This window comes from Sabethes cyaneus, chromosome 2 (assembly GCF_943734655.1).
Source record: "Sabethes cyaneus chromosome 2, idSabCyanKW18_F2, whole genome shotgun sequence".
In the NCBI taxonomy this organism is placed as follows: Eukaryota; Metazoa; Arthropoda; class Insecta; order Diptera; family Culicidae; genus Sabethes; species Sabethes cyaneus.
The window spans coordinates 35,119,893-35,143,764 of record NC_071354.1 but is presented as its reverse complement, the minus strand read 5'-3'; the positions used below and the strand labels follow the sequence as shown (position 1 = coordinate 35,143,764).

General features: G+C 42.0%; 2 protein-coding genes across 2 annotated transcripts; both read left to right on the top strand.

The window, feature by feature from the left end:
- The first annotated feature begins 1,706 nt into the window (after positions 1-1,706).
- LOC128735271 (CWF19-like protein 2) lies at positions 1,707-3,485 on the top strand. Its single transcript, XM_053829764.1, has 2 exons — positions 1,707-3,277; positions 3,351-3,485. Exons 1-2 carry the CDS (start codon positions 1,718-1,720, stop codon positions 3,483-3,485), a joined length of 1,695 nt encoding a protein of 564 aa, XP_053685739.1. The 5' UTR covers positions 1,707-1,717.
- A 6,095-nt stretch (positions 3,486-9,580) lies between these two features.
- LOC128734715 (uncharacterized) lies at positions 9,581-23,803 on the top strand. Its single transcript, XM_053829030.1, has 5 exons — positions 9,581-10,100; positions 10,483-10,887; positions 11,995-12,447; positions 23,127-23,415; positions 23,492-23,803. The coding sequence occupies exons 1-5, from the start codon at positions 9,927-9,929 to the stop codon at positions 23,581-23,583; spliced, it is 1,413 nt and encodes a 470-aa protein (XP_053685005.1). The 5' UTR covers positions 9,581-9,926; the 3' UTR covers positions 23,584-23,803.
- The last annotated feature ends 69 nt before the right edge of the window (positions 23,804-23,872 follow it).

Sequence of the window (23,872 nt, the reverse complement as noted above, 5' to 3'; positions counted from 1 at the left end):
ATCATATATTCAGGAGTATTTAGTTGCGTGTTATAAAAACTACGCAAAAAAGAATTACAAATAATTGTCAAAGCTTTCGCATGTATATCGCCTCCGCTTTGGTACATATATGTTCTTATATGGCGTGAAATATAACTTTTTCGTTCAGATATGATTTCGTATATCTCAGTTGCAATCGAGATATACAAACCAAATGGTTTACTGGGATATTGCCAAAGCTCCTGTGCAAGAGGAAACGCATTAATTTTTTTGCTTTTTTTTAATTTACCGGTCAACTTTAACGTCAATTGTGTGTGACGCTTGATCGGTTTTTAATGTGAACGCATTCATACCACCGGGGTACAGATTAAAAATGTTCAGATTAAAGAAGGTCATACCAACGGGGGTACACGGTACCTAGCTCCATGTTGGGTATATCTGGACAAGTTCCGGGGACTCCCAAAAATACACAGACAAGTGACCAGTTTCGTCCATGAACAAAAACTTAACGTGCGGCACCTTATCACACTAGAATTCAATATCTGGGTATATCTGGACAAGTTCCGAGGACTCCTGAGAACACCCAGACAAGTAACCATTTTCGTCCATGAACAAAAACTTAACGTGCGGCACCTTATCACACTAGAATTTATTCAATAGGTAGATCCTTGATTAGATCAATGGAACCCAAACCAATGTGCCCAAACCTTGGGCTTGGTCATAACTTCTCTGTGTCATAACTGGACATGTTTAGGAACCCCTAAATGACCAGCTTCGAACATGAACAAAAACTCATCATACGCACCTTGAATCACGCTTTTGTTAAAAAAAATTATCAAAAAGAGAATTTCGCTATTTAGTTTGTTTCAGCGGTTTCGGCGGTTTCAGCTTTTCTAGCACTAAAATTAAATAAATCTAGATAGAATTAACAAAAGGGCGAAGGTCGCAAATGTAAACAAAACGGGTGAGAGTTATTTTTTGCTGGACCAGGATAGGAAAACCAACCCTCACTCGGTTTGTTTACGCTTGCGACATTCGCCCTTTTGTTAATTCTATCTTCAAATATACTTTTTTTTATTGAAATCTGGCACCTCTGCTATATGCAGACGTCGGGCCTTGCGTCAGACCAGAGATGCCAGAAGTGAAGACATGTCTTCATTTTGAAGACATTTTGGTTACAAAAAAGTGAAATGTCTTCACACGGAGAATAAAAATGTAGTTTCAACCATATTTATGGTTGTTTTACGCATAAACAAAAATTTCGTTTTGTTTCAAACTGAAATGTATGATTGAAATGAAAATATTTATTGTTACATCAATGTCAACTTCAAATTTGAAAATACTTTACTTTTAATTCAAAACTGTTATTTACTTGATTCAAACAGAATCTCGTTTGGAAACAACAATATTTTCAGGTTGTTATAAAAATATTTTATTGAGGCTTAAAACAACAATTATTTTGTTTGAAACAAACCGGAGCTTTTTCGCTCCGTGCACTTGAAGACATGTGAAGACATGTCTTCACCATGCAATTTAAATGGGCGGAAAGCCGAAAGCAGACAAATGAAGACATTTTTCCTTGATTCGTGAAGACTTTTCAAAAAATCACCTGGCATCTCTGCGTCAGACAGAGAAAAACGGGCGTCTTTAGCGAAAGTAAACAGAAATTTTGTTTCCATCATTTTGCAGCTTGTGCGTAATTTTGTCGGTTTTGTGCAGCGAAAATTCCAATAAAATAATGGCTCATAGTTCGTCGGATAGTGATACAGATTCCGAACAAAAAATTACGAAGAAACATAAAAAAGAGAAGAAAAGTAAAAAGGTAAAAAAGTTGAAGAAACACAAGAAAAATAAAAAGCACAAGAAACGCGACCGGCGGAGTAGCACTAACAGCTCCGATTATTCTTCCGCTGAAAGAGATGAATGGGTAGAGAAGGTTTTACCCTCGACGAGTTCGGCATCTACCCAAAAACCTAGACTAGAACGGGAGGATTGGATGAATTCGATGCTTGTACCTACATACAGTAAAGAACCTAAAAAAGACGAAAAGACGCCAACAGTTGAGCAATACAATCCCAAAACCAACGTGCGTGAGTTAAACCCGCACTGGAGGAATGGAGGTAGTGGTTTGCCTAGTTTTCAACGACCCCAGGATGACGACGAGGATACCAGATGGTCAAGCGGTACCGTTAGACAAGACGCTAGCCGCAGTGGTGGCTGGAGAAAAACCAACAGAGAACCACCACAAGACAGAAGGGAACAACCTGCGGCTGCTAGTTCAAATGTAGTGCATGAAGATGGATTGTTTATGAGCGATCAGCAGTTGAACGATCTTGGAGCAAAAATTATCAAAGCTGAAATAATGGGAAATGCAGCTCTAGCGAAGAGTCTTAAGGAGAAGCTTGAAGCGGCAAAGTTACATCGTACTCAAATCAAGGAAAGCGGTCAAACCGAAACAACAATGAAAACTGTCGAAAAAGAGGAGGATATGCGTTATACGATACGTAGCAAACCAAGCGATGATAGCGCAAGACAAGACCGAAAGCGACGGCATTACCAGCAGAATCTTCCCCCTGGCGATTTAGCGGATAAGTTCCGCTCCGAACGCCAAGAAAATGCTGATATGGACGCCCAATTTTTCAAGGTCTCTGCCAAACTGGACCGCGAAGCAAGCAATTTGGAAAATATTTTTGACCATGGGAAAGCAAGTTCATCCTCTTCAGGTCAATTGAACGAAGAGCAAATTGTTCGTGATATGAATAAGCTTTCGCGGGCCCAAGCAGAATGCGAACGATGCATAAATTCCGATCAGTTCCTGCACGAACATGTAATAACCATGGGAAAAAATGTCTTTTTGGCAGTTCCAAGTTGGAAAGCGCTTCAGCCGAAGCATTGTTTGGTGGTTCCCGTGGTCCATTGTGCTGCTCTTACCCATATGGACGAGGACGTTCATCGTGAGCTGGTGGACACGTGCAAGGCTTTAAAGCGCATGTTTTCCGCTCATAAACAGGAAGTCGTCTTCTTTGAAACTGTACGCTACATCAATCGCAATCCGCACACCTACGTGCAGTGCGTTCCAGCCGATGACTACGAAATGGCACCGTTCTATTTCAAAAAGGCAATACTCGAGTCCGAAACGGAATGGGCCATGAACAAGAAACTGCACAACATCCAAGGGTTGGAGGTAAGGCGTACCGTTCCGAAAGGTTTGCCCTATTTTTGGGTTAGCTTCAATCTGGAGTCCGGGTTTGCGCACGTTATTGAAGACCAGGAGGCGTTTCCGGTAACATTTGCTTCGGTAAGTTAGCCAATTTTTCTCCTAACCATTTCTAATCAAACATTCATAATTTTTATTTCTTTTATCAAATCAGGAAACGATTGCGGGCATTCTTGAGCTTGAAACTAGAGATTGGCGCAATCCGGGCCGAGAGCATAATCCTAAGCAGCGAGCGCGAGAATTTTTACAATGGTGGAAAGAGTTTGATAATTTAACGATTAAAGATTGACTTACGTAAATATGCTTTGTCCAGTTTTAATTGTAAATAAAGTGCATATTTATACATATACTGCTTCTATAGCGATATAGGATTATTTTTACATTCATTGCTTGCTATCGTTCCAATTTTTGATGCCTTGCTTGTAGAACAATTTGTCCTTGTCCTTGATCTCAAAGCAGGCTTCAGCTACTGCTATAAGCTCACCATCGGAGCTAAATTTAGTTAACTTATGAATCTTTTAGACAGTTTTAGAGCCGTTATAAATCAGTAGGACTAAGATTTGGTTAATATGGGAATATGGGCACTTTACTTGTTACTTCTACTAGTCGAGAGCCGGGTGGCTTGCCGCATCCGTGTCAAGAATTCCTCTCTACTGTACTCTACTCTATTGTATTATTTATTCATTTTAATTTCAACCGACTCGTGGTCCAAATGAAATACGCCTACACCGTTCTCCGCTATAACGTTAAAATACGGCAAGTGCACAATTGTCTTCCGTGAGCCTACCATATTTGGTTTACGACGCATTGATTTGTAACCCGATCCTCCTAGCCTCCGTTTTTAGTCTGGCGTAGATTGCCCCCGCCATCACAAGGTTTCTAGTAATGATGTCAAGGTTGTCTGCGAAGGCTAGGAGTTGGCTACTCTTGCTGAAAATCGATCCTCTCGCCGGATCACACTTTCAATAGCGATATTGAATAACTTACAGGACAGTCCATACCCTTGCCGCAACGCTCTGCGCGCAAAGGGACTCAAGAGTGTTCCCGAAACGCGTACGTAGCACATCATTCGTTTCGAAGTAGCTTTGATCAGCCGCGTCAGTTTGTCCGGAAAACCGTACCTTCAAGCAATTTGAATCATAAATTGGTAACTCTTGCTTACTTATTCAGCCGAGAGCCGGGGTGGCTCTTGCCGTATCAAGAATTCCTCTCCATTGTACTCGGTCCTGGGCTACTCGTCGCCAATTCGTTGCGCGTCTCGACACACGCAAGTTGGCTTCAACCTGGTCGAGCCATCTAGCACGGTTTTCACTACACCGTCGTCCGGCATCCTTGGGAAGTGACCGGCCCACCGTAGTCTCCCAACTTTCGCCAGGTATACGATGGGAATCTCTTCTCCAAGCATTGCCTGTAGCTCGTGATTCATCTCAGCTTTCCGTTTGTACTCTGCCAAAAATAGTCCGCAACACCTTTCGTTCAAATACGGTTAGAGCACGTATGTCTTCCGTAAGTAAAGTTACTGTCTCAAGTCCGTAGAGGATTACCGGTCTGATTAGCGTTTTGTACATCATCAGCTTTGTGCGGCGGCGTATGCTCCTTGATCGAAACGGCTTTCCAGCTTGAATGCGTCGTTGGATTTCCTTACTTACTTACTTAGGTGGCTTGCCGTCCTAAGACAAAGCCTGTTGAACAAAATTTCTCCATGTAACTCGGTTGAGGGCTACCGCTCTCCAATTCCTCGGACACCGAGTACTCGATCTCCCTCCACCTGGTCTAACCATCTTGCTCGCTGCGCTCCTGGTCGTCTTGTTCCTACCGGATTTGAGGCGAACACCATCTTTGCAGGGTAGTTGTCCGGCATTCTTGCAACATGCCCTGCCCATCGCATCCGTCCAGCTTTAGCCACCTTCTGGATACTGGGTTCGACATAGAGCTGAGCGAGTTCATGGTTCATCCTCCGCCTCCATACTCCGTTCTCCTGTACGCCGCCGAAGATCGTTCTTAGCACTCGTCGTTCGAAAACTCCGAGCACTCGCAGGTCCTCCTCGAGCATTGTCCATGTTTCATGCCCGTAGAGAACAACCGGTCTTAATAAGCGTCTTGTACAGGGTGCACTTTGTACGGGGACTTAGTCTGCTCGACCGCAATTGCTTGTGGAGCCCATAGTAAGCACGACTTCCGCTGATAATACGCCTCCGAATCTCACGGCTGGTATCATTGTCCGCCGTTACCAGTGAGCCAAGGTAGACAAATTCATCGACTACCTCAAACTCATCGCCGTCGATCAATATACTACTGCCCAAGCGGTGTCGTTCAGCCTCGGTACTTTGTTTTAGACGTATTTACCTTCAACCCAATCTTTTCTGCTTCGCGCTTTAGTCTGGTGTACTGTTCAGCCACCGCCACAGATGTTCTGCCGATAATATCCATGTCATCGGCAAAGCAGACGAATTGACTAGATTTGTTGAATATCGTGCCCCGCGTGTTGATATCCGCTCGGTTCATAACACCTTGTAGCGCTATGTTGAACAGCAGGCATGAAAGACCATCACCTTGACGAAGCCCTCTGTGTGATTCGAATGAACTTGACAATCCACCCGAAATCCGAACACAGCACTGTGTACCATCCATCGTAGATTTAATCAGTTTGATGAGCTTCCTGGGGAAGCTGTTCTCGTCCATGATTTTCCATAGCTCTTTCCGGTCGATGGTATCATATGCGGCTTTGAAGTCAACGAATAAATGATGCGTGGGAACTCTGTATTCACGGCCCTTTTGGAGGATTTGCCGCAGTGTAAATATTTGATCCGTTGTAGACTGACCTTCGACCAAGCCGGCTTGATAAGTTCCCACAAATCTATTCGCAATTGGTGATAGATGGCGGAAAATGATTTGGGACAGCACTTTATAAGCGGCATTGAGAACGGTGATCGCTCGATAGTTCTCACAGTCCAACTTGTCGCCCTTTTTGTAGATCGGGCAGATAACCCCATCTTTCCACTCCTCCGGTAGCTGTTCCGTATCCCAAATTCTAACAATTAGTCGGTGCAGACAAACGGCCAGCTTTTCTGGTCCCATTTTAATAAGCTCCGCTCCGATGCCATCTTTTCCAGCTGACTTGTTGTTCCTTAGCTGCATGATGGCCTCCTTAACTTCGCCTATCGTTGGGGTTGGCACCTCTTCCCCGTTTGTTGCACCGTCGAAATCGCTTTCCCCGCCGCCATGGTTTTCCGCCTGGGCGCCATTCAGGTGTTCGTCGAAGTGCTGCTTCCACCTATCCGTCACCTCACGATCGTCCGTCAGAATACTGCCAGTCTTATCCCGACACATTTCGGCTCGCGGGATCCGTTCAGTTTCTGGTAGAACTTCCGCGTTTCCTGAGAACGATGCAGCCGCTCCAACTCTGCATATTCCTGCTCTTCCAGGTTGCGCTTTTTCTCCCGAAAGATTTGGTTTCGCTGCATCTTCTTCTGTTTGTGTCTTTCCACGTTCTGACGTGTGGCACTGCGCATCTTGGCCGCCCGCGCAGCGTTCTCCTCATCCATCACCCTCCTACATTCATCGTCAAACCAATCGTTCCGCTGATTCCGGGCCACATACCCGATGGAGCTCTCCGCTACACTGTTGATGGCTGTTTTGATAGTGTTCCAACAGTCCTCGAGAGGGGCTTCGTCCAGCTCGTCCTCTTCCGGCAGTGCAGCTTCGAGTGAATGCGCGTAGTTTGCGGCGACGTCTGGCTGCTTCAGCCGCGCGAGATCTAACCGAGGCTGGCGTCGGTACCGAATGTTGTTCACAACGGAGAGTCTTGGGCGCATCTTAACCATTGGCGGAACTAGGGGGGGGCTAGGGGGGGCTAAGCCCCCCCTAGGAGAGATTTAGCCCCCCCCTAGAAAAATTGACTTGGCCGTCCAATAAAACGGTCGAAAAAAAATTCTGGGGCTATAGCCCCCCCTAGAAATGAGCGCTAGTTCCGCCAATGCGCTCGCCGGATCACACCTTCAATAGTGATATTGAATAACATACAGGACAGTCCATACCCTTGCCGCAACCCTCTGTGCGATTCTTAAGGACTTGAGAGTGTCCCCGAAACGCGCACGTAGCACATCACTCGCTTTGTGAGTAGCTTTGATCAGTCGCGTCAGTTTGTCCGAAAAAGCGTACTCGTGCATTATGTGCCATAGCTGTTCGCGTTCAACGGTATCATATGCTGCTCTGAAATCCACGAAAATATGATGCGTGAGCACGTTGTATTCTCGACATTTCTGAAGGTTTATCGGAGAATAAAAATTTGATCCGTAGTAGCACGGGCCCCCAAAAAGCCCGCCTGATACTGCCCTTACGAATTCTCTTGCTATTGAGGATAGACGACGTAACAAAATCTGGGAGAGCTGAGGTGCTCATCGAAAAACTGCTTCCACCCGTCGACCACTTCGCGCTCGTTTGTGATTAGATCCCCTCCCTCGTCCCTATACATGCCAAGTTTTGGTGTGTGGGCCTTGCTAGTTTGGTTCATCTTCTCGTAAAACTTGCGGGTGTCATTAGCCCGGAATAGTTGTTCAAGCTCCTCACGATCTCTGTCCTCCTTATGGCGCTTTTCCTCCTCAGAATCGTGGTCAACTCATTCCTCGCTCGTCGATACTTGGCTAAATTTTCTCTCGTTGATATGCTCAGATAGTTTACCCAAGCTCTTTCTTTCCTCTGTATCGCTTCTTGGCATTCCCCCTCAAACCAATCATTTCGTGCACTCGAGGTTTCCACACTTAGCACCGCGGTTGCAGCCTCGTTGACGGCTGAGCGTATCCTACTCTATCCGTTTTCGAGGGTCGAAGCATCTAGCTTCACAGAGGAAGGCAGAGCTTCATCCAGTACGCGCGCGAAGTTTTCGGCAGTTCGCGGGTTGTCTAGTTGCCGAATGTTTAGCCGAGGAGGGCGACTTTGTCGCGAGGTATAAACCGTCGATAGTTTTGAGCGCACATGTACTGCTACTAGGTAGTGGTCCGAGTCAATATCCGCACTCCGTAGAGAGTGTACGTTGGTGATGTTCGAGAAAAACCGGCCAACGGTCGGTAACTCACTATTGGTAATTTTTACAGCGTGCATTTTCTATTTGATCGGGCCAGTGTACTAGCCGCTGTTGATCGTCTGGTTCTCGCTAGAAGGTTATTGAGTGAAATTAAAAGCATGTCCAAAAATAGAGGCCACGACAACAGGCTAGCTGGTGTCTTCGAACGCTTTGAATGGGGTTTTAACCAATATTCTCTAATCGCCCTAAGTAGGATCTGCTAGCCGTTGTCGTTTAGCATAGAGCTGGGATAGTTTGTACTGTTTTTGTTTTAAGCAGGCGTTTCTATTCAATTAGGTCTTGGGCTACTAGCCATTACTACAGACGGTAGATAATCTACAGACGCGCAAAGAGAAAAATTACCAATTCGGCAACACTTTTTTTGTTTATATTATTTAAACAGTTTTGGCAACTAGTCAGAATTGGATCAATCTTCCTATAATCAGCAGTAAGTTGCGTGAATCACCTGGTATGTTCCATGGAACTTCGCGAATTACGACGCATATTTTGCAAAGTGAACAAGCCAATTGAATTTTTTAAAGCATTATATGATATATCGAAGGTAACTAATCCATATGTTTTTAGTAAATCAATAATTAAAGTTTTAACATCTCAGGTAGATTACAAAACTAAGTCTTCCCTGCCTATACGAAACACAAGTTTGTTTACTTTGTTCGATTGGTGTTTTATGCCACGCTCTTTGCGCGTCTGTAGATTATCTACTGTCTGTAGTCATTACCACCAATTTTACAGGCCTCTAAGAAGTTATAAGACGCTTTCGAACCGGGTTTGTTCCTGTAGAGTTGTTGAAGAGAACGATTTTCACGGCACTATTGTTCGGTTTCAGATTGTACTCCACCAAAGTTTGATCGTCAATGGCGTGAGCTACCATAAAGCCGATTTCGCGAATTCCTACCAATTCTTAAGCTTTTACGTGCTTTTACTTTCAAGACATCATCTTGGTCTAGGTGCATGCTGCATGCAAACGCAATGAACAGCCGCACCTGTTGCGGCGAGGAAACTTTGTCACTTCTGAGATGAAAATAATTAAAATCGTTAAAATCATAACCTAAAAAGCAGATGGTAACTTTGTACCTTTGTTGGAACCGTTAAAACGGTTAAAACGCTATTTTAAGTTATAAATAAAACGTTTAGATAAATTGCCAATCGCAAGTTTCAGTGTAGCTTGAAAAGTGAAAGGGCATTATAGTGTACACCGTTCTGAACGTACTGACGAAGCATGCAAACGTCAAAACTCACCATCATGAAACGTCAACGTCACCGCATCCCTGTTCTGTTCTGTTTTCTCACCTTTATCTCGGTCGTATTTCGTACGCACTGCAAAGGTTGTGTTCGCGTTCGTCGCGACTAATAAAACTCTTTTCTGTGTATCAATATTAAGTTAATCGTCTACCAGCACTTGCGCTAATCGTTTTCTTATATATTCGATATATTCCTGTGTTCAGAATCGATCACTAAATTATCTGCTGCTTCAGTGAAGTTACCTCTGTATACGACAATCCATTGCGCAGTCATATCTGACGTAGGCTAAGGAAAAAAGTTATTAAAGCATTCTAAAGTGAACATTGGGAGGGCAAGGAGTCGTTTAGGAATTGACGCAAGTACAGTGTATCCATTACATAAATTGTCGGCGTTCCAAGCACCAAGATGTCCGGAAAAAGCATAATGAATAAATTTCTGATACGCAACATTGTCCGACTGATGGTCAACTGTTCGTACTTTTGTCTGTTCTACATGGTCATTCTTTGCCTGCTGGATACGGCAGGCGTAGGTGCGAACAAACTACCCGAGGAGGACATTTCAATGGTGACCGAACTTAATGTGAGTACACTATAATCTGGTTATAGCCGAATGGTACTTTCCCTTTACTTGCTTTAAATTGTTGTCTGCATGTTTGCATTGCACTGATTAGCACTTGTCTCAGTTAGTACGTAATACTGATGAGATAGTCGAGATAAAATAATAGTACCGCCGCAGCGGTGTTCTATACGAATGTTTTGTTGAAACAATGATACAATCTGTCAGTTTGATATGCGTTATTACGTTTGTAATTTGAGTTTGATAAACTGTGGGTAAATACAACCTTGAAATTAGAAAAACGTGTTACACAGGAATTAAAATCACTGTTTCACGGTCGAATAAAAATATTGGCAAAATAAATGCTTTATGACACTAACGCAAACGTTTGGTTTTTCTGTTTCAGAAACCGGATGTCGAGAGCAGCGGTAGCCCAACGGAGAAGAAAAACGGCGGCTTCTTCAATTCGGATGTCGGTTTTGTGCATGCGTTCGTTGCGTCCTTCTCGGTGATTATCGTATCCGAGCTCGGGGATAAAACGTTCTTCATTGCGGCTATCATGGCCATGCGTCATCCCCGGCTAACCGTGTTTAGCGGTGCCATTGCAGCGCTTGCCCTGATGACGGTGCTGTCGGCCGTATTCGGCATGGCCGCGACCATCATTCCCAGGGTGTATACGTACTATATCTCTACGGCGTTGTTTGCTCTGTTTGGATTGAAAATGCTGAAGGAGGGTTATTACATGTCTGCCACAGAAGCCGCCGAAGAGTTGGAGGAAGTACAGTCTGATCTCAGAAAACGGGAGGACGAGGTAGGTCAATTGATCCTTATCGGTTAAGATTTTTTTTGTTCTTTCTCTCAATATTTAGTTTTACCTATTTCAAAACGTAGTAATTTATTTTGCTAAACTATTTGTTACTAATCAGTTTTTTACTTTGCTGATAGTTTTTAGAATTAATTCCTTTCTTTGCATATATTTTTTTATGTAAATAATTTTTTCCTTTGCAAACACTTACCAGCTTAAGTTTCTACTATCTTTACTCACCCGCTGTAAATTTTTTATCAATAATCAACTACATACTTCTGATATGCCTATCTTGGAAACGCGTCAACGTGACTCGGGATCGTGATACGCGTAAAACTGTATTAAAAGTTGGCTTTGCTAATCAGCCTACGTGATGCCATTCCCTGAATGAACCCAATTGCTGTACAAAAGCAACCGCATGATCATGACTAATATTCAGCAGGTTTCTATTAATATAGGATACGATGACTGATAACGAAAAACTCCACGAAAACAATCGACTTGGTAACGAACTGTTTTTTACAATGAGGGTTCTTTATCTTTACCTGTGTTTTATGTTATTAATGATAACGTCGTTTTTGTTTGGGAGAATGCTGCCTTTTTACTTCGGTTTTTATTTCCCCAACAAGAAGGGATTCTTATTTATTACAGATTTCCAAAGGAATTCAAATTAAGAATGGATTTCCAAGCTCCGAGCTCAAATAGATTGACCAAAAATGATAATTTTTAGAAAATATTTCGCTTAGCTTCTTGTAAAATCAATATTTGTTAAGCTAAGTTAAACATTTTAGTAAAAAATTATGCTCATTTTGCTACACAATCTTTGCCCTCCAGCACCAAATAAATTTCTAACTCATCGTTATGTTAGGTGTTCTTCATTCAAGTTATAAATTATTTTCGTGTTGAAATATTGTACATAACTTTGCCAATCGGATGTTGATTTGTGCTAACAATGGTCCCGTCCAGAACAATCCTACTTTTCCTTAAAAAACAACAATTCTCTCACAGCACTCTATACTGTTGTACGAAACCGAACTATATGAACTTTTCTTTTTCCTATATTCTTCCTGGACATTTCCTGCCTGTCTGTGTCTGCGTGCCCCAACACCTTAGTTGATGCGCTCGATGAACGGTAATCGGAAGGAAACAGTCGAGCTGGTCCCTCTGAACGAGCACGACACTAGTAGCAACGCACTTTCCTCGCCCGACCGTACCGGCGGAAATACCCTGAACGGATCGATCCACTCGCTCCATCGCGATCTGCCTCAGGCGCATTTTCTACCGGCGATTCGCATGTCCGCATCGGCTACCCAGTTGCAAACATCGAATCATCATCTCAATGATAGCACTAGTAGTATTAATAGAAGTAAGCAGGGCGGCTCGTCCAAGAGTCTGGCCGTAACGATCGGCGAACAGTACGAGCAACGCCAACGGGCACGATCTGGAATCGTGGCTAACGGTGCGGTCGGTGCGGGCACCACCGCCAACGGTACGGTGATCAATGGGTTAACCGAGGAAGGTGACACCACCTCCGGCTCGATCGGTTCTCTCGGCCAAAGCAAACGGGTTAGCAATCTCTACCGAACTATAGATGTAGGCTCACACGTGTTTTTTAACGCATCACGCATTCGTATATATCTGCATTTTTGTTTAGGTTGGTTTTTGTTTCATTTTCGCCAATCACTACAACTACATTCAATCAGTATTGTTCATTAATCACGTCTATTTATTTTAACATGCGTCACTTTCATGTTACCCTATTAGACAAAATCTGTAACTTACTGTGTACTACACCCGCTACTGGCAATATCCCTCCTACAAAAACCAGGTTTTTTGCACGTGCTCCATTTCTTGCTTACATGTATTAAACTCTGTCGATAATATTAGAGCAGATCGTCAGTAGATAATACTTCGTTTGTTCGGTATTTGCTTGCATCCAATTATGACGAATCATATAAATCACAAAACATTTTTACGCACGTCAAAATCTCGCTTACACATACAACTCAACCTTCTCAATATCGGTGCTGTTTATCTTATCTAAATAAATATATATTTAAATGGTATTTTAAAATTTCGGTTATCTCATTTTCCAGCGATTGGTAAACATATGTACAAATGTTAGGTAGTGGTTTGTCGCACGACAATATCTTTTTTTTTCACCAAAGACATTTCAAAGATTTTTTTTTACAATATTTTATGCTCAATACTGTTCATAAACTATTATTAATATTTGGCATGTATCAGCCTAATCATTTTCGTTGGAAAATCACATTCAGTCGTAATCCGCCGTAACACGCTTTACTGAATCGTACACTGCCCTAAAATTAGGGCTGTCGGTATTGAGTGCTTTTGGTGAAAACCGGTATTTCGGTATTGGCGTAGAAAATATCGGTAGTACCGGTAAAAAACCGGTATTGGCAGATTATTCGGAATCAATAGAAATGTCGATATTTTTCAGTAAATGTCTCTATTTTCAATCTTTAGTTTCAGTATTGTTCCTTAGCAAAGTAGAATTTAAGCAGATATAATACGCTTAGTGATTTATTTCCCTTGCTAGATTTTATTGCCAGCGCTTCCAACGAAAATTTCTGCTTTCATCGAAGTCTGACAAACGGCTCTAAGCGCATCAGGAATTTTTCTTTCATTTATTCAAATTTATAGTAGGGAAACCTGCTTTTAACTATTTTTAAATGTCCCGGTAATGAAGCTTCCAGCATATTAAATGCCCCAGACTCCTATTGTCTCTTCACGAATTTTCCTGCATCTCCAGAGCAGAACCCTTGCATAGCGTCATCCTCTTTATCAGCGTTCACAAATATCTTCTCTTCTCTATTATCAATCTCACTATTCGCAGAGCTTGGAAATTTTATCTGCTTTTTTGATCAATGTATCACTCGAAATACTTGAAAAATATTCCAAAGTCTTTCCTGGCAGATCCTTTAATGGCAAGATTGCCCGAAAAGCGGAAACATTCCCGTATTCTGACTAGGGCTCGGCATCCTCGAAACAAATAAATGAAGCTGACTTGATGAAGTGAAATGAAGTGAAGTGAATGAAGCGATTTGTTTCATGTGATGAACAGAACGTTTTAAGTAAGCTTCAGCTGAAGTTAGTGACTATTTCAAGTGACTACGATTGACAGTCAGGCACGATTTGTCAATGTTGAGTAGGTTAATTATAATATTCGCTAAATTGTCGGAAATGTTACTTAAATTCAATTAAATTGCATTCAAAGTTGCTAGCCTTCTACTGAATATTTGATGGACATTTGATTTGACAAACGAAACTTTAAAATCGGTCGACATTATAAAGTGAAAACCGTTTTATTGAGGCTGATTGAAGCCAGTTTTAAAACGGAGAGGCGTTGTTTCAGTCGAAACTAAAGCTTCATCACTTCATTGTTGAGTAGTGATTTGAAAAATCACTTATAAGTGACGTTGCTGGGCCCTGATCTTGTTGCCTAAATTCGTTATTTGAGAACTTCGAAAAATTTGGTGGCTTTTAAATATCAAGTTGTTCAAAAATAAATTGAAACGCGACGTCTGACTACTTTTTTACGGCTAAGATGCTCTACTGTGCCTTAAACGGGTTCAACAGCTATAATTATTTGACCTACAATTTCACCTTCTTCATTGTTGGTAGTCGCAGAATGTCGGCAGCATTAACACCAAGTTGTTTTGCTATGAGTTTTACAATCTTCCATCAAACTTAGTTCTTCTTCGAATAAGGAATTTGAAAAAAATTAAGGTATTAGAAAATACCGGAAATACCGGTTTTTTTCTTTGCCAAAACCGGTATTTCGGTATCCAAAAATTGGTCGGTATTACCGGTTTCGGTACTACCGGTACTACCGGTTAGACAGCCCTAGTCTGCAAATTAAATTCTCTAATTTTATCCAGCAACTGGCGTAAGGTGACCGCGTTCTCTTCCTATGTTCAAAAGATCGGCAGGAGTGCTGTCTTTCCCATTTTGTTTTGGTTTATTGTTTTTTTTATATGTACGGCATGATTTGTGAAAAAAAAACAATAAAGTCCAAGTATGAACCGTTGATTAAGACTTTCAAATCGCGGAAATAGACAACTTTTTACGGTTGTTTTTTCCACTTGAATTAAAGCTTTTTTCAGAAACGTTTAACCGCTTGACTTGTAAATGCCAAAATTGGCTTTTAGAAACGTCGTAGTTTTGGCTTCATCTGAAAAATTTCGGCATGCCATCGATATACTGCACGCCGCTTGTGCATTATTTTAGAAGTTCATACACCACTATTTCATTCTCAATCGAAAACGCACAACCCAATATTCCATATTAAATCTAAATACAGTAAAGAATTCGTGAGAATGCATATGTGTGGATAATGGATCATGCACAAGTACGGTTTTCCGGACAAACTGACGCGGCTGATCAAAGCTACTCTGGAGCGAGTGATATGCTACGTGCGCGTTTCGGGGACACTCTGGTTTTTTTGAATTACGCAGAGGGTTGCGGCAAGGGGATGGGCTGTCCTGTATGTTATTCAATATCGCTATTGAAGGTGTGATCCGGCGAGCCTACTCCTAGCCTTCGCATACGACCTCGACATCATTACTAGAAACCTTGGAAAGGCAGAGGCAACCTACACCAGACTAAAAACGGAAGCTAGGAGAATAGAGTTACAAATCAATGCGTAGAAAACCAAACATATGGTAGGAAGAGGCCCCAGAGAAAGCAACGTTTGTCTCCCATGAACAGTGACTATTGATGGTGATGAACTGGAAGTGGTTGATGAGTTCGCGTATTTGGGATCTCTGGTCACCGCCGACAATAATACGAGTAAGGAGATCCTATGGCGCATTCAAGCTAGAAATAGAGCCTACTTTTCCCTCCGCCAGATGCTTCGATCTGGGAGCTGACAATGTACAAAATGCTAATCAGAACGGTAGTCCTCTACGGACTTGAGACAATAACTTTGCTTGAAAGGTGTTGCGGACTATTTTTGGCGGAGTTCAAACGGAAAGCGGAGAGTGGCGGAGGCGTATGAATCACGAGCTACAGGAGGAGCTGCTTGAAGAGATCCCCATCGTACACCTGGCGAAAGTTGGGAGATTACGGTGGGCCGGGCACGTCGCAAGGATGCCAGGTCGACCAGGTTGAAGGCGACTTGCGTGTGGAGACGTGCAACGAATTGGCGACGTGTAGCGCAGCACTAAGTGCAATGGAGGAGTATCCTTGATACGGCAAGAGCCGCCCCGACTCTCTGCCGCTAAAATAAGTAAGTAAGGATATGTGCTCCACCGTAACTCCGAAATGCCTGGACCATTTTTTACAAAACTTGGCTTGAGCGGATCAGGACTGGTGGATTAATTTTCTGTAGTAGTAGTTTTTTACAATCAACGCAGGGAACGGTAGAAGAAAGCAATGAAACAAAGATTTTGATAGGATCCAAACAGATTAGGAACAGGTATGAAGGGGAAAGATTGGGAGGTGAAAAAAGGTGCATTTCTCTTGCATTCAGTCCGTTAGCAGTGCTATAAGTGGCTGAGTGTCAAGAGGGGAGGGGTCAAAAATAAGGTAAAACAGTTATTTCGATGTAGGGATTTCCCGGGAGAAAACAGATGTATAAGTGACTGTCGACCAAAATGGGTGAGCTGAAAAGGAGGGATGGTCTGAAAATTGAGTCCAAATGAGAAAAAAAGCTTTGGTTCTTGCATCATGGGAATTCTCGAGAAGAAATCAGATGTGTAAGTAGCTGGAAGATTAAAAAAAGGTCCGAAGGTGTATTTGAATGCATCTCCATAATTCCGGAACGCATAGACTGCTCTTCATTAAAAATGCATGTTTCTTAAAATAAGGAAATCAGCACAGGGGATGATTCGTTACTTATTCAACTGTACTACCTCAGTCAAACAAAATCTGAAAAAGTTATGTATGGGGCAGCTATAGGTCTATTTATTATTAATAAAATCGCAAAACTAAGCATCTATCTCCTGTAGTTAGGACGCACTCCCAGTTCACAGTCATTTGTGCATAGAGTGCGCTTTGTGTAGCATTTAGTGTAAACCGAGTGTGCGCCGTATATACAGCAAATAGAGCAATACATGTCCCATACTTTTTCAAATTTTTCTAGCTAAGGTGGTACGACCAAATAAACAAAATACGGATCACAACGAGCAGGACTGGCCTGGTCTTGCATTATTTGAATTTCCGGAACGATATGTTTCTGGGTGACAAGGGGGGATCCGAAAAGGATGGGAGTCGGGTTGCCAACGTCAACGGGGGAAGTTCAAATAAGCAAAAAAAGAGAAAACTGATGTAAAAATGACTGAGGGACAAAAGTGGCGAACCGACAAGGGGGAGAGGAACGTTTAAATGAAGAAAAAGGGTTTTGTTTCTTGTAAACCGAACATAGTTTTTGAATGGCGAATGGTTTCCTTTTCCGGTAGGAAGCTTCCGATTGCTCCATATCGTAGTTTCACTTCGTTGGGTAGCTCCATCCGTCACTTTTCTAGGGCGCGTGTCGATCTTACTTACTTTACTTTGCTTTATTACCGACAGTCCGTTATTGAGACTGCTTCGAACGAATTATGGTCCTCCACCTCCAATACTGTCGGTCCTAGGCTGCCGTTCTCTAACCCCCACGAACACCAGCTAATCGTGCTTCGTCCTCGACAGTGCACATCCATCGGTGCTGGATCTGTCCCAAAGTCTACATCGCCATCGTAGGACAACACAGGAAAAACGATGCGGTAAAGTTAATGACTATTTTATCATAAAAAAACAATCAAAAAAAGCTCATGATTCGTATTTTCAAAGTGTTTTTTCCCACCACACCAATAAAATTTCTTAGAACCCTAAGCATTAGCCCACACAATTGTGGAGGTGAAAGCTTTTGGTAAAAAGACTATCTAAAATCGGTCGCTTGACTTAAAAAGGAGAAAAGTTGAGCCGCGTTAGCTGAATAGTTACACTTCATATTCCAATAGTTAAATACGTTGTTTCATAGTAACAGTTTTCCGAAAAATTGCGGAAAATGCATTATTCGTAAAGGGATGAAGCTGAAAAACTCAGAAGACGCAAATGTGCTAATATATAGTTTCTGTCACAACTCACAAATATCGATGTCCGTCTTTTCTAAATCCGTCCCATTGGGACCGGTAAGTAGCACCGATATTCTCTTGGATCTGGTTTAGCATTGTCTTATAGCACCTTGATGCCACGCTAATTTCCGCATTTTACAAAGCATCTTTTTTTAGGGACTTAGGTCTATTGGACAAGCGCTATGCCTCATCTATTTTGGACACTTTCCATTTGATTTTGCCGTAAAAGTCCAACAATAGAGTACGCGTGACGCCTCTCCAAAATATATAAATCACACGTCTTATGACTAGGCCTGCGTAACATAATTCCTCCGAATTAGAAGGTCCATGGCAGCTGGTCTCCAGTTTGGCGGGTACCCAGTGCTCGCCAGATCTCGCTCCACCTGGTCTTTCCACCTCTCTCGCTGCATCCCTCTTCGTTTTGTTTTTCTCTGAATTCGATGTAAATATCATTTTTGCAGGATAGTTGTCCGGCATTCTAGCAACATGTCCTACCCGACGTATTCGTCCAGCTTTAACCACTTTCTGAATACTGGGTTCGCCGTAAAGACGCGCGAGTTCGTGGTTCATTCTTCGCCTCCTCCATACACAGTTCCCTTGGCCGTCGCCAAAGATGGTTCTTAGCACCCGCCGTTCGAAACTCCGAGTGCTCGTAGGTCCTTCTAGCAGTTTCCAAATTTCGTGTCCGTAGAGGACAACCGGTCTAATTAGCGTTTTGTACAATGTGCACTTTGTACGTGGGCTCTGATTGTTCGACCGCAACTGTTTGTGGAGTCCGTAGTTCGTAAAACGTCCGCTTCTCGTAAACGTCGGTCCATCATTGATTGCTGCTTGATCCGATTGATGGTTTGCTGGTATGTCTGCTTCATTGGATTTAAATTTTTCTTCTGTGGGTCCAGGGTTATTGTTTTAAAGAGGTGGATCTGTATCCTTCTGTGTATCTGCGAGTATTCCTTTAGCTGCTTTAATATCACGAATATTCCTTCTCAATACGGGTCCTTCGGACAATTGAACTTTGTAAGATCTTGGTTGTTAAAGTTCCTTGAGAACCGTTCCTCTTTTCCATAAACGTGAATTGTTCCTGCCCGTTCTGAATGTCGCCGGAGTAGCTAATCCCTTATCGCTGTACATCTTTTGCTTCTCTCGCTCTTGTGATGCAGATTTTGTGAAACCTCATCAACCAGTCGCGGCTTCAGTGATTCGGTGGTAGCTGCAATGTTTGAACGTAAGGTACGGCTCATGAACCTCAAACTTGGTGATAGTAATTTGGAATCTCTTGGCGTATTTCCCATGTGAAGTAGCGTCATTTGAACATCAGAACCATCCTCCGTGCACTTTTTTAGCAAGGCTTTGGCAATTTGAACGAAACGCTCTGCAAGACCATTACTTCTTGGGAAGTGAGGGCTAGACATGACATGATTGAATGACCAGCATTTGCTAAAGTCGGCGAACTCTTTGGACGAATATTGGGATCCGTTATCACTGTACAATACTCTAGGGATCACAAAGTTAGCGAACCATTTTTTTCACTTGTTCTATGTATGTAGTGGTAAATAAGGAGTGCTAATGCACTGTAATTAAGAACACGTCAACTTATGTTACACTCCTCAAATGTTCTGCCGACAGCATCCACGTCGTCGGCAAAGCAGATAAATTGACTGGATTTAATAAAAATCGTGTCCGGTATTTCCATTCGCTCGTCTTATAACATCTTCAAATGTAATGTTGAATAACAGGTAGGAAAAACCATCTCATTGTCGAAGTCCTCTGCGAGATTCGAATGAGTCCGACTTCCGACAATCCTTGTAAGATTCTCACACAGCACTGGATCCCATCCATCGTAGCCACGATAAGTCTAGTAAGCTCATTCGGAAGGCCGTTTTCATCCAGAATTTTCCAAAGGTCGGTTTATGCGGATCGTGTCATATGCCACTTTGAAAACAATGAACAGGCGATGCGTGGTGACTCGGAATTCGCGGCACTACAGCAGGATCTGCCGCATGTTGTAGACCGACCCTTCATTAAGGCGGCCTGATAACTTCCCACGAATCTATTGGCAGTCAATGGCAGATGACTTGGGGAAGCACTTTGTAGGCGGTGTTTAGGCATTAGCGATCGTTCGGTAGTTCTCACAATCCAGCTTATCGCCTTTCTTGTAGATAGGGCGAATAACCCTGTTTTTCCACTCCGGCAGTCGTTACGTATCCCAAATCTTGACAATCAATTGATGCCAATAGCCAGCCAACTTGTCCGGGTTGTTTGACAAGAACGTACATCTAGTTCCTCTCTCTCTAGTTCCTCTAGCTGTCTTAGCCGCTCTGGATCGTACACGCTTAACTTTCGCGCTTCTTCGTTTGCTCATCGATCATCCTCCGTCCAAGTCCTTCACCGGCCGTGCACTTTGCCGATGGTTTCATCAGTAGTCGTAATAAAAGCGTTCTTGATGCCGGTTTATTGCTCTTCAATGCTTCCATCCATGCAACTCCGAAGCTCGGGACTCAACTTGTTGGACAAAGCTTTTTTTCACATCAGGATTCTCCAGCCGATGGACGTCGTAACGACATTCAACTTTCTCCACCCGTCGTTGAACACGTGTGACGCGCAACAAGATCTCAGCGATAACAAAGTGATGGTCGGATGCAATATCGGCGCTGCATTTGTTGCATAGTTACAGCTAGGAGGTTTTTTCTACGTTTTTAGCCAATACACATGCAGTTGTGGTCAATTTAGTTTTCTGCTCACATTTGTCCGAAGCGGGAAACTAGTGTGACCTTATATCTGGTGGTCGATAGGAGTAGAGTGATCCACCAATCACCACGCTGTTATTACCACTGAACTCGGTGATCAGTTTAACGTTTTCGCGCCTTTTTCGCAGACTGTGATGTCCCATGACGCGCTCAAGATTCGTGTTGTTTCAGCTAATTTTCGCATTGAAATCGCCTAAATGGATTTGAATGTTTCCGTTCGGGGTTTTATCAACCACACCGTTTCGATAGCTGTAGAAACTCTGGGTGCATCTAGTCAATTGCAATTTTTCTTTTCTTTTTCTGACATCGTTAGTGTTTCACTTAAATATTGGCGTTTGCCCTTTATTTCAGTCCTTGCCTGTGACAGCTTTCCTTTCCTTGCACGTTCGTTGTTTTTTTCTGCGTCTGTTAATTCTGAAAAGATAGACTTTATAAAGTTTAATATCGAGGCTCAATACCTAGCCGTGAATCGCATATCAGTCCCATATGTATTTTTTGTAATTTTGAGTTTAATGGCTAAACAGTATTAGTTATCATTGTTCTTTAGGTTGTAAGAAAAAAATTGCTAGTTTCATTTCAAAAAATATAAAAAAAATATCAGGTCAGTTTGTCCCATCTTAAAAGTAATCGCATATCAGTCCCACAGCGGTGGCCGCAGGAAGAAGATATAATATATCCCATACTTTAAAGCTCAAATGAATGATAACACAATTTTATCAACTCTTACGTACTTTATTTACTCATATTTACTCTTATTATAGATAAAATGTTAGGAAACATCACAGATCGTTCATCAAATATGCGTTCACTGGTTTTGTTCTGGTAATTCAATCCAAAATTGTTTTTTTAGTTTCGTCTTATAGCATAATGAGCAAGACGCCGTTTTTTCGCCTTATCCAACTTCCTAATTTCTTTTCTAGTACGCTTTCTGGTTGGTTTTGACGATGTCTGGACATGTTTGTTTTTAAAAAAGCTGCCATCTGAATCATAATCCAATCCCAAAGATTCGTCGACATTTTCTTCTGCTACAACACTTGCACCAGTTTTCTCAATTTCACCGGCTGAAACTGATGAATTGTCAAAACATGACCAAAACTTTTCAATTATTGTTTCGCGACATGAAAACCGTTCAAAATCATTCGAGTCAAAACCAACACAATCTTCATCGGAACTATCATCGTAAGCATAACACGTTCTAAGAAAACTTAACGAGGACATTTTTCAGGAGTTATTAAAACTTTTGAATAAACAACACTTTAAGCGAAATAATCAACTTTGACAGTTACACCGTAAACCGGTTTCTAGGTCATAGCGGGACTGATATGCAATTATTTTACAGTCTGTCATGCAAAATAAAGGCATATCAGTCCCATTGTTGTTTTTTTGTACAAAAATATTATATTTTTATTGTATAGTACTACAAAAGTATTAAAAACATTGTAATACATATTCTTGAGTCAAGTTAATAACGATATGTCATGCGATATTTTTCTTATCTTGATAAACATGATCATAGCTTTCATCACTGTTTTCTCCGATTGATGAATTTCCATATGGGACTGATATGCGATTCACGGCATATGTAATACGCAAATATTTCTAAAAATTTCATTGTTCAGACACTTTTCTTCGCTCTTATAATAACAAATGTTCGCTTTTAAAACCAAATTGTTAACGGTTCGGTGGCATTTATTTTCCATTTCTGAAAGCATGGCAGCCTATGGCTTGTCAACTGTCCAAAAAATGGTCGTTATCAAAGTTATCTAAACATTCACGACAAACAATGATTCGCGATTCGCGAGATTGGTTGAAGTTGCAGCTCATGCGGACATTATTTTGCTGTACCTACTTTTGATAATTATCCTTTGTCAAATTGTCAGAAGCCGCATTAAAATTATTTCTAGTACATTTTCAAATTTTTCCTATTCGGTTGAATAAAAAAATAACACCAAGATCGCTTCTCACTTAGAACCCTATATGATTCCTCAATTTTCCTTAGTAAAAAAATCCTTGATTGCAACGTCTTGAGGGAGGGTCTGATAACAGAACACGTAAAATACCAAAATGTGTTATTTGATAAAAGGCTTAACGCTATTGCTTCACGCAACGCAATCATCATCACATGGGTTGCTATGGTAAGACTTTGATTTGCAAAGTTTTACTTTGCAAGCGTGTAATATAAAAAACTTGCAATCACTGCAGCACTTTGAGACAAATTTTACTTAAAAGCACAAAATTTCCCACACGATTATTCAGGTTGCTTCTCATTACTATTTTCTGTTGCAAGTACCTACCTCTAATTGCTTCTCTGTTGCTTTTTGCTTTTCATATTGACCTAAAGACAGCTTACTGTATTCTCCGCTTTACCACGCTTGTTTGTAATTTTAAGATTAAAAGTTTGTTTTTTTACATTTCCTAACAGCTGGAAAAGGAAACCTCGGCCACACTAATCCAGGACGCTGAAACCGGTGTGATACGCAAGAACAAGCAACGTTCTGCTATGAATCTATTGCTAAGAATCCTCATGCAGGCATTCACGATGACCTTTTTGGCGGAGTGGGGCGACCGGTCCCAGCTGACCACGATAATCCTGAGTGCCCGCGAAAATGTGTACGGCGTCATCCTCGGCGGTGTGATAGGGCACGCTATCTGCACCGGGCTGGCCGTAATTGGTGGCCGAATGATTGCGCAGAAAATATCCGTCAGGACAGGTAAGTGGTTATTTGACGATGATGAGACAACGATCCGTTGCATTTTAAACCGTACTTTTTTGAACGTACATTTTAGTTACTCTCATTGGTGGTGTTGTTTTCCTGTTGTTCGCTGTGAGCGCACTGTTCTTCAGCCCGGAAGAGGAACCGGTAAAAGTTTCGCCATAATGTGATAGCTCTAGGGGGCGTGTTGAATGAAAAACACTCATTTAGGCAAGGGCTTGACCAAATCTTAAGTATTTTCACGGCCGTGAATGAAAGCATGTTTTTATAAAAAAGATAGTTAAAATGTACATTAGAATCACCACAAAGCATACGTTTATAATCCATCCAATAAGGAAAAACACAGAAGCTTAAGATTCATGAAAGAATAATTTAAATGTGTTAATTGGTACATGGTTTGGTTCTTTTATGTCAAAGAAGTGAACAAGGGTGATCTAACCTTTTTCTCACTATT